The sequence below is a fragment of the Ramularia collo-cygni genome (assembly GCF_900074925.1).
Source record: "Ramularia collo-cygni strain URUG2 genome assembly, contig: RCC_scaffold06, whole genome shotgun sequence".
In the NCBI taxonomy this organism is placed as follows: domain Eukaryota; kingdom Fungi; phylum Ascomycota; class Dothideomycetes; order Mycosphaerellales; family Mycosphaerellaceae; genus Ramularia; species Ramularia collo-cygni.
Window position 1 is genome coordinate 1,255,601 of NW_019716260.1, and position 12,178 is coordinate 1,267,778.

Genomic DNA, 12,178 nt, shown 5'->3' on the forward strand with positions numbered 1-12,178 from the left:
TGCTTTGACCGCCTGATGGCGCATTCCKCTATTCCCCAGCAAAAGCGCCCGTCAAGCAACGAAGAGAGCTGTCGAGGTCGCTGATGTTTTTGACGATCCTTGACATCGACAGCTCTGATCCCATTGCCTTCCGTCGAATCGATCCCGCTACGGCTGCCTCATGGATATCTCAGTTAAGTAATATCCAAGCTCGCCGCAGCCCGATCGAAGAGAGTTTGCCACGCCGGCTCGCCCTGAATCCTCCACTCCAACGCCGACGACTTTCGCAGGATCGATGATGTGGACTTGCCCGCAGGAAAGTGCTTGAAAAGCCATGTCGCGTTTCCAGGAAGTGGATTGTCGGTACGTTCCAGCCATTGTTCTACGGTCCACTTGATGATCTGTTTGCTTCTGCTGAACCAGAAGTCACCCTCCGAGCTGCCCCATATGTTAGCGTCGACGCCTAACTTTGCTTCTGCTCGTCGCTTGACGTTGGCGAAATCGCAGGACCGTGGTGTATCGATTAATTGGTCCAAGGTTGACCTGATCAGTGCCTTTTCTACGCGCTCTTTGGTCGGCGCGACTTGGGCGATGGGGCGAGACAGGATAGTGTTCTCGTGCGACTGCTCACGAGGTCGGAGACTTACACCGCCACTCGCGGTATCCGGCATGTTCTTCGTGGGCGATGCTGGTCGACCAAATACATTCGATTTGGGCTTGTTTGGTGAGGGATGGATTGTACGATCCGGAAGTGCTTGGTTGGTGACCTTCTCGAGTGGCGCGGGAGTAGGCTTTTGGTTCATAAGCCTTTCGATCAATGTTGGAGTGGTATCCAGTGGATACCGCGGGGCCTCAACTTTTCGTTTTGGGATGATTTCGACGTCTACTTTTTTCATCGGGGAGAGGTGACGTTGGGTAATGTCGATTTTGGTGCTTCTGAAGATCTCGGGGAACTTGAGCTGTTTAAAACGGGGGAGAATGGTCTTAAACTCGGCGGCGAAGGGAGGTCCTTCAAGAAGGCGAATACGGGTGGCGATATCGACATCGTGGAAAGAGCCAAGGAATGAGGCGTAACTATTATCTGCAGATGCTCCGAAGATAATGTGCCGACAATGTACGTGATGTACATGTAAGTTCAATGTTTCTGTACGAGTCAGTCTTGTGCTGCCAATTTCGTGTCGTCTCACTTCGCAACTCAYCCTGGATCTTCTTGTCCGCGCTCTCTTTGTGATTGCCACTATCGATGGCGTCGCACAGAGGATGGTTCTTGTTGAAGCCCAAGATGAAGTCGCTGAAGTCTTCACTCTTGGCAAGAAGGCCGTATTGGGTATACAGCTTGGCCAGCCCTCTCATGTTCGCATAGAGTTTGATGACAATCCTGCTGTCGTGTCGAAAATCCGGGCTGTTTCGCAATTCGTTGAAGACTTCACGTCTCAGTCGCTGAGATGCCTCTTCGCCGCCCGCAATACCTCTCTTAACCAAGTCGTCTTGGAAGTTCATTCCATCGCCGTCGATCAGAACCAATACGAAGGCATTTCTGTCCATCGTTTTTTCCATGTCATCCACCTTGTTCATCAAATCCGTGATGAGCTTGGTACGAGCTGCATCAGCCTCCTGGATCTCCTCAAACCGGCGACGAAAGTCTGCCATAGTTAAGCGACCCCGTCGATTTGGGGAAGAAGATATTGATGGGTGAAGTTTGTGGATGTCAGAAGCTCATGTCACTCGCATCAAGATGGATGTTTTCGAGACGAAACGCTAGCGCGACGCTAGGGTGTCTGCTGACATAAGGCATTCAAACAAAGGTTCCACAAACATCAAATCTTTCTTACCTTACCATTGGCTCTTTCACCAAACAACAGCTGCAGACTACTGCAACCTCTTCACAGTGGAGTCCGGCACATTCGCGCAAGAATTGCAACAGTAGGTCACATAGTAGTGTCATCGGACGGTAGGTGGAGTTGYATCTCATCAACAACTTTCTTTCAAGTCGAAACAGAGCAAACAAGACWGCGACTCCTACGGTGAGTTGTAACAGCGCCGACATGAGCAGTGAGACTGTCACACGCGTGGAGGCGCCGCTAGCGGATCAGCATGACAGCAATCTTGTGGAAATCGAAAAACTGTGCATCTCCCCTGTCCGTCACGGCATATCTGAAGCTGATTGTGGTCACAGCCAAAACGACATCGATTCAAAGACGGATTCAACATACGATTGGACCTATGAGCATGGTCGCCGCTATGCATCTGCTAAGATTGGCCATTATTACATGCCCAACGACGAGCCGGAAATACATCGACTCAATGAGCAACACTGGATCTTGACACAGGTGAAGGGCGGTCTTCTCCACCATGCGCCCATCTCCGGCAAAGCGCATATGAAGATTCTCGATGTGGGGTGTGGCAGTGGAATATGGTGCCTCGACATGGCTGAGACCTATCCTGAAGCCCAGATCTTTGGTATGGACATCAGTCCGATCCAGTCGTACAAGAAGCCCGCAAACGTAGAGTGGTTTGTGCACGACTTGGAGCAGGAATGGCCATTCCCAGAAGGCTACTTTGATTTGATTCATCTTAGCTTGGTGCATGGATGCGTAGCAGATTGGCACAAGACGATCGGGATGATGATGAAGTGAGTTCACCAGTCAGCATGTTTGGGATGTGGCCTCTAACCGATCGCTAGGCATCTCGTTCCAGGCGGGTGGATAGAGCAGCAGGAGTTTTCACTCTGCCGACAGTACCAAGTTGACATCGAGGGCAAGCCCATCCCTATGTCTGATAATCTCGATGAGCTATCGCCCTTCTTCAGGTGGTCCCGCTTGATGGAAGAGGCTGGAGAGATGCGTGGTCGACCTTTGCAACTGGGGCCTCGCCTTTCCACTTTCCAGCGTGAGGCAGGTTTGCAAAATGTGACAGAGGCTGTCTTCCCGCACAAATGGGGCACGTGGCCGACTGATCCTACAGAGAAGAACCTCGGCGCCCGGACGATGCTTTCAGCTATATCAGGCATGGAAGGCTTCACGACCACGGTCTTCACAAAAGTGTTGGGCTGGAGTTTACAGGGCACCCAAGCCTTCATCTTGCAGATCAAAGACGACATGCGGGACGACAGCATAAGAAAGGTCATGGATCTTCATGTTGTGTATGGTCAGAAGAGTGCTGACAGGGAGAGTGGCACACCTCAACCTTTGAACAAAATTCGGAGCACGAACTCCGGAACATTGTTCGGAATGGGCGTATTGGTCGGCGTCGCAGCTGCCACCGTGCTCTCTTTCTGCATCAGGCGCAGCAGATAATCCAAGCTACCTCATACAAATGCGCGCCCTTGTACAGAGGCATGCGCAAGTATCCTCTCAAACTGTACCGTCCCACACAATATGCACAAGGCTGTGCGAGTGAATGCGTAGGTTCCTCGCGTAAAGTTCCCCTGTTCAAGACCCTAGCTGTCACGATCGCCATGACAACACCCGTCCCGTGTTGATGTCAGACCGGTGATCCTAGACAGACGTTTCGATACCACTCCACATTACTCTCCCTCGTGGCAGACGATACGTTCGTTGAGGAGCCATTCCTTACGGCTTCAGCGCAATGGCGCGCCCAAGCAAGGCCAAATCGCCAACCCCGAAGCACGCCAAATTTGCAGTGTTTGAGGATGCAGTCGACTCCAGCATTCCGATGCCGACGCCAAATTCTTCCCGCCAACCTTCTTCTTCCAACCCCAAAGACGATTCAGAGTTCGATTCTGAATTAGACGTTAGCGAATACTCGCAAGAAAGGCAGCAGCAGTTGGAAGATATTACTGAGATCACTGAGGATGTCACTCCATCTAGCATACTCGACGAGCAAACGGATATGGAAGTCGACAACGATGAGGAAGATATCGATCGCCGAGAGTCAGCTCTTACACGAGGAGCATCGATATCTTCTCTCCCAGAGTCCTCCATGTTTGATACCGACTACGATGAGTCAATGATGCCGGCCATGCACCATCCATACACTCCACCCTCCAACCGGCCTACATTCAGAAGACCAGAGTCTGTCCGCAGACCGCAACCAATGGGTTCACCTACGCCGTATGAGAGAAGCAGTCCACGACGATCAGCTCTGCGTGTAAGGTCCAAAATTGGCACGCCTCGGTCTGTAAAGCAGAGTCCCCGATCGAGAGTACATCGTCAGCAAGAGGGTGTCGAGATGGAGGAAAAGGAGTATCCATTGGTATTGCTACATGTGACWCTACTTCCCATTGAGTTACGTTGGAGTGCCGAGAGCATGCTGGAAGTGCTCCCGTCGAGCGTGATTGAGAACCTGCAGCTTCTACGATCGAAGGTGTCGGAGACTATCCTTCATCGCGGGATTCTGATTCCGCATCCTCGAGAGGAATACGAACTACTGGAGGATCGACTTCTCGAAGCGCTGGAGCTTAGGGAGGAGAAAGTGACCAAGTGCGGACACTTTCGTGCAATCTCCACGTCCACTGACGAAGGTAGCGTTGAGAGCACCGACTCTGGCGTTGCGTTCCGACTTGAGGACGAAGATCTAAATCAGTGCGCGACGTGCAACGGTCCTATCAAAAGTGCCAATGCTGCAATTGATAGGAGTGGTAGGAAGTGGAGCATCAAAGTCTTTGCGGCCAACGGCTTGATGCGCGCCCCGTCTTGGACTGCGGCTTGGTCTGAGATGGAGAGAGTTGATGTTGAGATACTGCCTTGGATCAGTGAGAGTTTGCGCAAGAAACTCGATGCCCTGGCAGAGCGTGAGGAAGGGGACGATCGTCGACGCCGAGAGGAAGAGGAGGCACACATCAGGGAGGTCGTGGAGGAGCAGGTTCGCATCGCGCATGAAGAAAGGAAAAGGGCAGATGAAGAGGAGCGGGCGCGATACATCCAGCACAACACGGCCTCGCTTGAGTCACCTCCAGGAGCTGTTCAGAGGACTTTGGCAAATGATTCCGATCTTCCAAAGGTGTTTCGAACGGCGGACATTCCGCTTTCGATGCTATTGAAGAATTATCTCTTCCTCCTCGCTCAGGACAAGCGTAATGTTGCGATGTTTGTGTTGGCCTTGGTCGCCGTCTGGATGAGCTTACGAGCTGCTGTATCGCAAGGTCCGATGCTAGATCTCAGCCCTCTACCTTCGACTTGCGGGCAAGTACTACCCCAGACAATGGTGTCCGAACTCAACAATTACTCCGCGGTGACGAGCAACATAGAGGCACTCGGAACTTCGCTTGATGTCCCCACTGAGGTCGAGGAAGCGAAGGCTTCCATCAGCAAACCACAGACCAAGGAGTCCGAGATTGACAGCGCTGTCCTTGAGGAAGTTCGGAGGCCGACTGAAAAGGATGTTCTGTCCTCGATCTCGACCTCCGCATTTCCATTGGATCTGAAGGTGATGCCCGTGAAGTCGCCTCGGGACGATGCTCCGTCACGTCCTGATGAGAACACTCAGCAGGTATGCGTCAACTCCGACTTGGTTGGCGAGATCTTCGCTCCTGGGATTTGCCTGCCTAGGCTGAGCAATGGAGGGGATATGGTGTAGTTATGAGAAAATGTGCATATGAGAATTAGCGTAGCGAAGCGTGGTGTTTGAAGGAATTCACTTATTCATTCTCCAAGGCACTGATCAACGAATGCATCGAATAACCTATGACTGCAGTATAATAGAGTCRGGGGAAATGGCTGACCCGCGCACGCTCATACTCGGCGGCTATTCTTGTCAGTAGATGAGCCGGAGGAGGCGAGGGATCATTCAGCTCGAAGGACGATTTTCGAGCCGCCTGTTCACGGGGTCACGCCAGCCAGATCCTGTGAGGCTGGCTGAGGCTGTCATGCAGTAGACGATGTATCGCAGTGGTCAAGAAACTGACTCATTAGCTGGCTGAGTGAGAACAAAGCGATCATCAAAGGAAATGGACGCCGAAGTCAACGATACAACCATGTTTGCGACGTCCCCACGGATTCGATTGGACTTGTCTTTGAAAGCGCCAGTTGGTGGAAGGCGACGAGACACAATGAAAGATTCATCTCGTTAGCTCAAGGGAGGCTGTTCCGCCGCATTCGCAAAAAAGAGGATGTGTCAGCACGGGCTCCTTCCTTCCCCGACTCCTTCAACACACTCACCCGCGAAGATCAAGACACATCGTCGAAGAAGTGCGGTCTCCCCATCCAACCCTCTGCTTCGCCGCATCAGCTCACTCCAGGAGCCTCCGCTATTGGACACTCGCTGCAGGATGAGGACATCTCTTGGCCTGCGTACGAGGGGTACCTCCGCCGCAGGTGTAGGCGAGCGGTCGCAGCGCCATGRACCAATGGCATCAAAGGATCAAAAACGGTCACCTCCCAAGATTTCAGCCGCCTCTTAGCAGCCTCCGCCCAGTTTCTATTTGGGACAGTGCAGTCAAAGAGGCCGCATCGATAAAGTTACGCATCTCAAAGGTTAAGTAGAGCGTCTGCTCTCCTCATTTCTGCCGCCATATCACAATTGTGCCGCGCTATTTACCTTGCTCCAACCCGTTCACTCCATCAAACGCATTCATTCTTCCCTCCCAGCTTGTAATATGGATGAGAGGCGACTCAGTTCGCAAGCCGCACAGCAGGCAAGGCAACAGTTGAGGGTTCCCAAGAAGCTCATAGTGTGCTGCGATGGGACTTGGCTGGACCGAGACAACGGGTTTGGAAAGGGAGCTTCTAGCAGCAATCCTTCCAATATCACCCGGATCGCGCGAGCCATGTTGCCAGAAGATGATGCAAAGCATCACCAGATTGTGTACTATCAGGCCGGAGTGGGTACTGGACTTGGCCTCTACGATCAACTTCTAGGAGGCGGAACAGGTATGTTTGGTGAAAGGTGGCAACATCGGATTGGACTTGTCTCGCTATTAATCATCCGAGAGTTTTCCCTGACAAGTACTGACCATCTCGTTTCTATAGGCCTGGGTCTGTCAGAAAATATTCGTGAAAGCTATGCTTTTCTCGCCAGCAATTACACCCCGGAAGACCTGCTCAGTCGCCCAGATTCCATCTTCTTGCTGGGATTCTCACGCGGGGCGTTCACTGCCCGCAGTCTTGGAGGATTCATCGCYGCAGTAGGCATCCTGACTAGCAAAGCCATGCCATTCTTCTACGATTGCTTCTCGGATTGGGAAAATGCGGGGAATGATAACTATACACCAAGATTCATCAACGTGTATTGCGAGCATAACCCAGATGAGGAGCTTGAAGTGAAGAAGAATCAGCCACCTGTGAAAATGGCGCACAAGAGAGAAGAGCATGGCATCGACAAGTATATGACGAGCTACAAAAGACATCTCCTCTCCCTCGGTTTGACGCAAGAAGTGCAGATCAAGGCTATTGGCGTTTTCGATACCGTTGGTGCTCTTGGCATACCGATCAACCCTATCTTTCAGCAAATCGGGTTGCCCACTTTCATACGAGAATACAGGTGGTACGATACAAGACTCTGCGATGTTGTCGAGAATGCTTTCCAGGCACTTGCGTTGGACGAGAATCGATCACCATACAGCCCAGCCCTGTGGGAACTGGATGACGAAAGCAACAAGACCAATCTCAAACAAGTGTGGTTCCCAGGGGCACACAGCAATGTCGGAGGTACCTACCCTGATTACGGAATAGCCAACATTTCGTTGGCATGGATGATGGACCAGATGTCTGGGTTGTCACGAGACACTTCGAAGCAGTTTGATTACCTAGACTGGATTCAGTTCGACCAAAAAGCCATCGATACTTGCTTCAAAAACACGAGACGCTTTTACAAAACACTGTCCGATGGGAACGAGTACGAAGGTTGGGGCATGGGCAAAGTCTACAACTCCAACACTTTCCCTCAGTCTCTCATCGGTTCCGCCGTACGTACGCCAGGATTGTACCGCGAGACGGACTACGCAACCGGCAAATATCTTGGCGAGTATCTCACAAGAACCAACGAATACGTTCACGCTTCGGTTCGAGCTCGAATCGATCTTGCAGGACGGGAAGTCGAGCCAAAGAGCGTAATGCAGACTTTCTTCCGCTGGTTATGGCGTTCGATGACATTTCAGCCAAAGCATAACCCTTATCGTCCGCATCGCCGGAGAAAGGGTCTCAAGGCTGCCGGGCCAATGAACGGCTGGAAACTTGTAGATGGCCATGAATCGCATAGAGCACCGAGTCTTCAAATAGACATTTCTCCTGATGGCCTCAAACAGGTGCAATGGGAATACGTGGGCAGTGCGCAGCCGACGACCAAGATTATGAAAGAGGATGTTTTTGCTGCGAATGGTTTCGAGCAGCAGCTGTTGATGCACGATCAAKGGAACGCCAATCGGATACTGTTCTCGAACAACAAGTGGCAGTGGTTCAAGCATGGAGGAAGGAGCTCACCGAGTCACAACAAGACGTTCTAACGATTGAATGATATCCACGACAGCGGGTCACAATACAGAATAGACTGACAGAACGGCGTTCAGCTTAGCTTGGGAGAATATGAGCATGTTGTGCAATGTATGCTGAGTGCACAGGGCAAAAATCTACGCGAAGAGTTGGTCATCTTGCAGCACTGCAACTACCTCTTAGGTGTCACCATCGGCCTGGAAATGTTTGTCTGCGGCATGGATCCGAAGTCACACAGACAAGGTAGATTGGGCTTGCTTCCGGTCACATGGCTCTAGACCCGCTATCTCCTCTACACTTCTTGCTCTGCTGGTACACGCATGAAGATGCCCAGTTTACAAATTCTATTCTCCCACCTTAGCAACAACTATACCGGAAAACTTTGAAGATGTGGTCCTATTGCCATCGCGGGATTTCACCCTTACCACTAGCCTATCCGATAATGGGACGACACAGTCCCTGGGAGGATCGCGGCAGCAGTTCAGCCTTGATGATGTCCATACCGGAGTCTGCCATACACAGTTACCTACCGGCATTCAATCATTGCCAGCTTGGCGGCTCTCTTGACTACAGGCGATGGATTGACCGACTCGTCGAGAATTCCGAGGAGACAATGCCGTCCACCAAATGGAACCCGTACGTTGTTCGTCGAGCTCGCCTTTTTGACATTGACTGATCTATCCAGGTTGGAGGAGCAGGAACTTCGTGAAGCATACAAGTGGATGATACRTATTCTATCACGAGTCTCCCCAGGAGAGGCAGACTACGTAATTTCACACGACTTGATGCAGAAGCTTGAGGTGAGTAAAGGCAGAATCGGTCTCAACGAAGAAGGGAGATGTATTATAGTCGACTGACACGCCATCACAGGAACGACTCGCAACCGATCAAAAGGATGCACGCGAAGTAAACGGCGGCCAGTTCTACCATCGTCGCGCCCAACACCTCTTCCGTTCCTTGGCAGAAGTTTCTTCCAAAACAGAGAGCATCAAGCTAGGAACTGTCTTACTACGATTCTTCAGCCGAAACGCAGAGTTAATTGCATCCACTGAAGATGCTCCAGCTCTCGGGCAGTGGTGCTACGCTATCCTCAGCGCCGTCTCTCGCGACAGTGATCGTCTCGAATGCCTCCAGAAGATCCTTAGAATCAGACCGGATCTGGCTCATAGTATCCGGGGCAAAGGGCGCAAGGCACGGGAAGTTGCGGATATGTTGGATTGGGTGGACTCTCACATGAACTTGGGAGATCGCGGACGTCGAGGAGGACATGGTCATTCAGCAGCTCTACGCTCACCTCATCACGTTGCAGGCCTCGAGGACGATCTTTTCATCGATGGTCTTGGAGAGGAACTCGCCATGTTCAGCCAAAGAAGTGGAAGAGGGAGATCCAGAGATGGATTATTGATGCCGCATCACCAGGGGAGACTTGACCGCGGTCCGATCGAAGAGCGAGTTTACGCAGGGCCGCGTATGATGAGTCTGCCTGATTTTCGCCCTGAGAGAGGAGCTTTTGAAAGGTCGCTTTGGCTTCATGAGGATCAGGATAGGAGGATGCTGCAGTTTACCATGGGACAGAGCTACGGTGATTCCCCTGGTGCATATGGGACGGGAATGGGGGAAACCATGGTGCCGCGAGTGCCACGACTCTCTACGAACTCGGAGGTTGAGTATGACATCTGACCTACGATGGGAGAGTGCATCATCTTCGTTTTTATGAGCATATCGTCTTTCTTTAGGAGTATATAATGGTCACGACGGGTACGAGAATCATCGCAAAATCAAGGTTGTCATTCATGTGATTTCTTCGACTGAGCTGCGGAAAGCCTCGTCTGAATTCGCTCAAAGAGAGGCTCATTCAACGTATCCGCTGATGGTATCTCCGGCTCTGGGTCCGCATAGGGGCCCGTACCGTTGAAAAACTTCCGTATTGGCTTGGAAGTGAAGAGTTGCATGTGAGAAGGTAACCGCCCGCACACTTGCTCACGGCGGCGTTGGAAGGTCCATCAGGCGTCGCATTCTTTGCACTGTTGACCAGTACACTACTGATACGCTGGTGGAGGAACGCCATTGGCGCCAATGTGCTTAAAGGCTTCCGCACGAATACGCTGCAGCTCCTCTCTCGCGTTCTCGAGGTTGCCGGCCGCGTCTCTGAGCTGTGCATCAGCACCTTGCTTGCGATTCTGCTGCTCGCCAAGTTGAATTTGAAGATCGTGGATAGCCGCCTGCATCTGTTGCTCGGATTGCTGGATTCGCTCGTGCTGTGCCATGTCTGTGAATATGTTGTCGAACAGTACGTCGCTGAAGAGGTGGCCTGTACAGACAAGAATGTTAGCTATGAGCTGTGCACATGCCCTACTCTCCTCACTCACCCTGATCGATGGTGATCTCACTCAGGGGGTGAATCGCGGGCTGATTTCTGCGAGCCTCCTCCATGTGGCGAATGACATGCTGCATATTGTTCTGCGCCTACGTTACGTTAGCAAGACTGCTCACAGCTCCAGATCGGAGATAGATTGTTGTAACGTACGTGAGACAAAGCCTCCCTCTCGGCCATATCCGTGAACGTTCCGCCCCCAAACATGTCACGTGTGCTGCGCCTTAAAGCGTCCCCAATATCGCGATATGCAAGTTTCATGTGGTAGTCTGCTCGCTGCATTGCTTCCAGGGCTTTCTGCTCGGTGCCGACTTGCGTCTGGCATTGGCCGAAGAATCCTCGGGCCTGCTGTACATTGTTCTCCATTTGATCTTCGCCAGGTACATCGGGTGTTGGGCCACTGAAAATAGACTGATAGAGAGCATCGAGCGCCGTCTGAGCTCTATCGTGTCTGGCGGCTTCAGATTCCAGGTGGACGCGGTCTGTCTCCGCTTTTCCGAGGGCGCGGCCGAGCTCGTCGCGGGACTCTTTGGCAGACCTCTCTTTCTGCCATGCTTCCATGAATTCTGGAGAAGAGTCAGCGGATCTGCCAATTTCCGTGGTAGCCTTCCTTGTGACTGGGACTTGCCCTTTTCTTCCTTTTCTTGCTTGGAAGTAAACTTTTCTTTGCCCTTCTGGCCGCCGAGTTTGTGGGCCCATCTCTTCACATTGCTGTCGCGGTACTTGACATGATCCTGAGCACCACTTAGTTAGCTCGCGAATCTTGGATGGTCTAGGACAACATCGCACCTTTTTCTCATCTTCTGTGATCTGATGGAGTCTGCTGAGTTCCTTGTCGGTGGCAGCAATTTGAGACTTGAGGTCGGAAATGTAGGATGTGTTTTGTTTCAAAGAGGAAGGAGCAAAGTCCGTCTGAGAAAGTTCAGAGAGTAGTTCGTGGTTCTTGTCTGCAGCATCGCGCAGAGCACTGTCGAGTTGTGACATGTTTGTTCTTGATTGGTGACGATGTTGTTGTTGTTTGGCGACGTTTGAGGGATGATTTGTGGGCTGTTTTCTTGCTTGGATCTTGGACTAATATGTGGTAGGAAAGATCAAAACACGAACCTAGGAGCATCCGGTCACTCTACTATATATCATGTACTTGTCTTTCACACGGCACAGCAGCATGCTTTGTTCTGCCACGCCGACTTTAGAACTATTTGGTTTGGTCCATTTCATTGGTCGAGGTGAAGCACGAAGGATTCATGATGGCAGCCAAGCCTCGTAGCGGCGTTGCGCTGCCACAATCCTTCTCCCTCGCTCCATACCTTGTGGGGTAACAAAGGCGCGGGGCCGTACAGCCATCTGAGCGGCCATAAAGTTGTTACATTGATCGTCAATCGCGCGTTCACAGCCACTTCGGTCCTACATGGTAGGACGATCTGGAGCGGGATCACCG

General features: G+C 51.8%; 6 protein-coding genes; 4 read left to right on the top strand and 2 right to left on the bottom strand.

Annotated features, from left to right (window-relative positions):
* Positions 1 to 173: 173 nt before the first annotated feature.
* RCC_04845 (uncharacterized protein) lies at positions 174 to 1,629 on the bottom strand (the record flags this gene model as incomplete). XM_023770122.1 has 2 exons in its annotated part: positions 174 to 1,060; positions 1,167 to 1,629. 2 exons carry the CDS (start codon positions 1,627 to 1,629, stop codon positions 174 to 176), a joined length of 1,350 nt encoding a protein of 449 aa, XP_023625890.1.
* Positions 1,630 to 2,024: 395 nt separating this feature from the next.
* On the top strand, positions 2,025 to 3,275 carry RCC_04846 (uncharacterized protein; the record flags this gene model as incomplete). XM_023770123.1 has 2 exons in its annotated part: positions 2,025 to 2,611; positions 2,663 to 3,275. The coding sequence occupies 2 exons, from the start codon at positions 2,025 to 2,027 to the stop codon at positions 3,273 to 3,275; spliced, it is 1,200 nt and encodes a 399-aa protein (XP_023625891.1).
* A 292-nt stretch (positions 3,276 to 3,567) lies between these two features.
* On the top strand, positions 3,568 to 5,517 carry RCC_04847 (uncharacterized protein; the record flags this gene model as incomplete). The annotated part of the gene is made up of 1 exon (XM_023770124.1): positions 3,568 to 5,517. One exon carries the CDS (start codon positions 3,568 to 3,570, stop codon positions 5,515 to 5,517), a length of 1,950 nt encoding a protein of 649 aa, XP_023625892.1.
* A 1,018-nt stretch (positions 5,518 to 6,535) lies between these two features.
* On the top strand, positions 6,536 to 8,380 carry RCC_04848 (uncharacterized protein; the record flags this gene model as incomplete). XM_023770125.1 has 2 exons in its annotated part: positions 6,536 to 6,809; positions 6,909 to 8,380. 2 exons carry the CDS (start codon positions 6,536 to 6,538, stop codon positions 8,378 to 8,380), a joined length of 1,746 nt encoding a protein of 581 aa, XP_023625893.1.
* Positions 8,381 to 8,979: 599 nt separating this feature from the next.
* RCC_04849 (uncharacterized protein) lies at positions 8,980 to 10,046 on the top strand (the record flags this gene model as incomplete). XM_023770126.1 has 3 exons in its annotated part: positions 8,980 to 9,002; positions 9,052 to 9,166; positions 9,237 to 10,046. 3 exons carry the CDS (start codon positions 8,980 to 8,982, stop codon positions 10,044 to 10,046), a joined length of 948 nt encoding a protein of 315 aa, XP_023625894.1.
* Positions 10,047 to 10,405: 359 nt separating this feature from the next.
* Positions 10,406 to 11,724, bottom strand: RCC_04850 (uncharacterized protein; the record flags this gene model as incomplete). XM_023770127.1 has 5 exons in its annotated part: positions 10,406 to 10,677; positions 10,736 to 10,832; positions 10,894 to 11,306; positions 11,369 to 11,474; positions 11,530 to 11,724. 5 exons carry the CDS (start codon positions 11,722 to 11,724, stop codon positions 10,406 to 10,408), a joined length of 1,083 nt encoding a protein of 360 aa, XP_023625895.1.
* Positions 11,725 to 12,178: the final 454 nt, after the last annotated feature.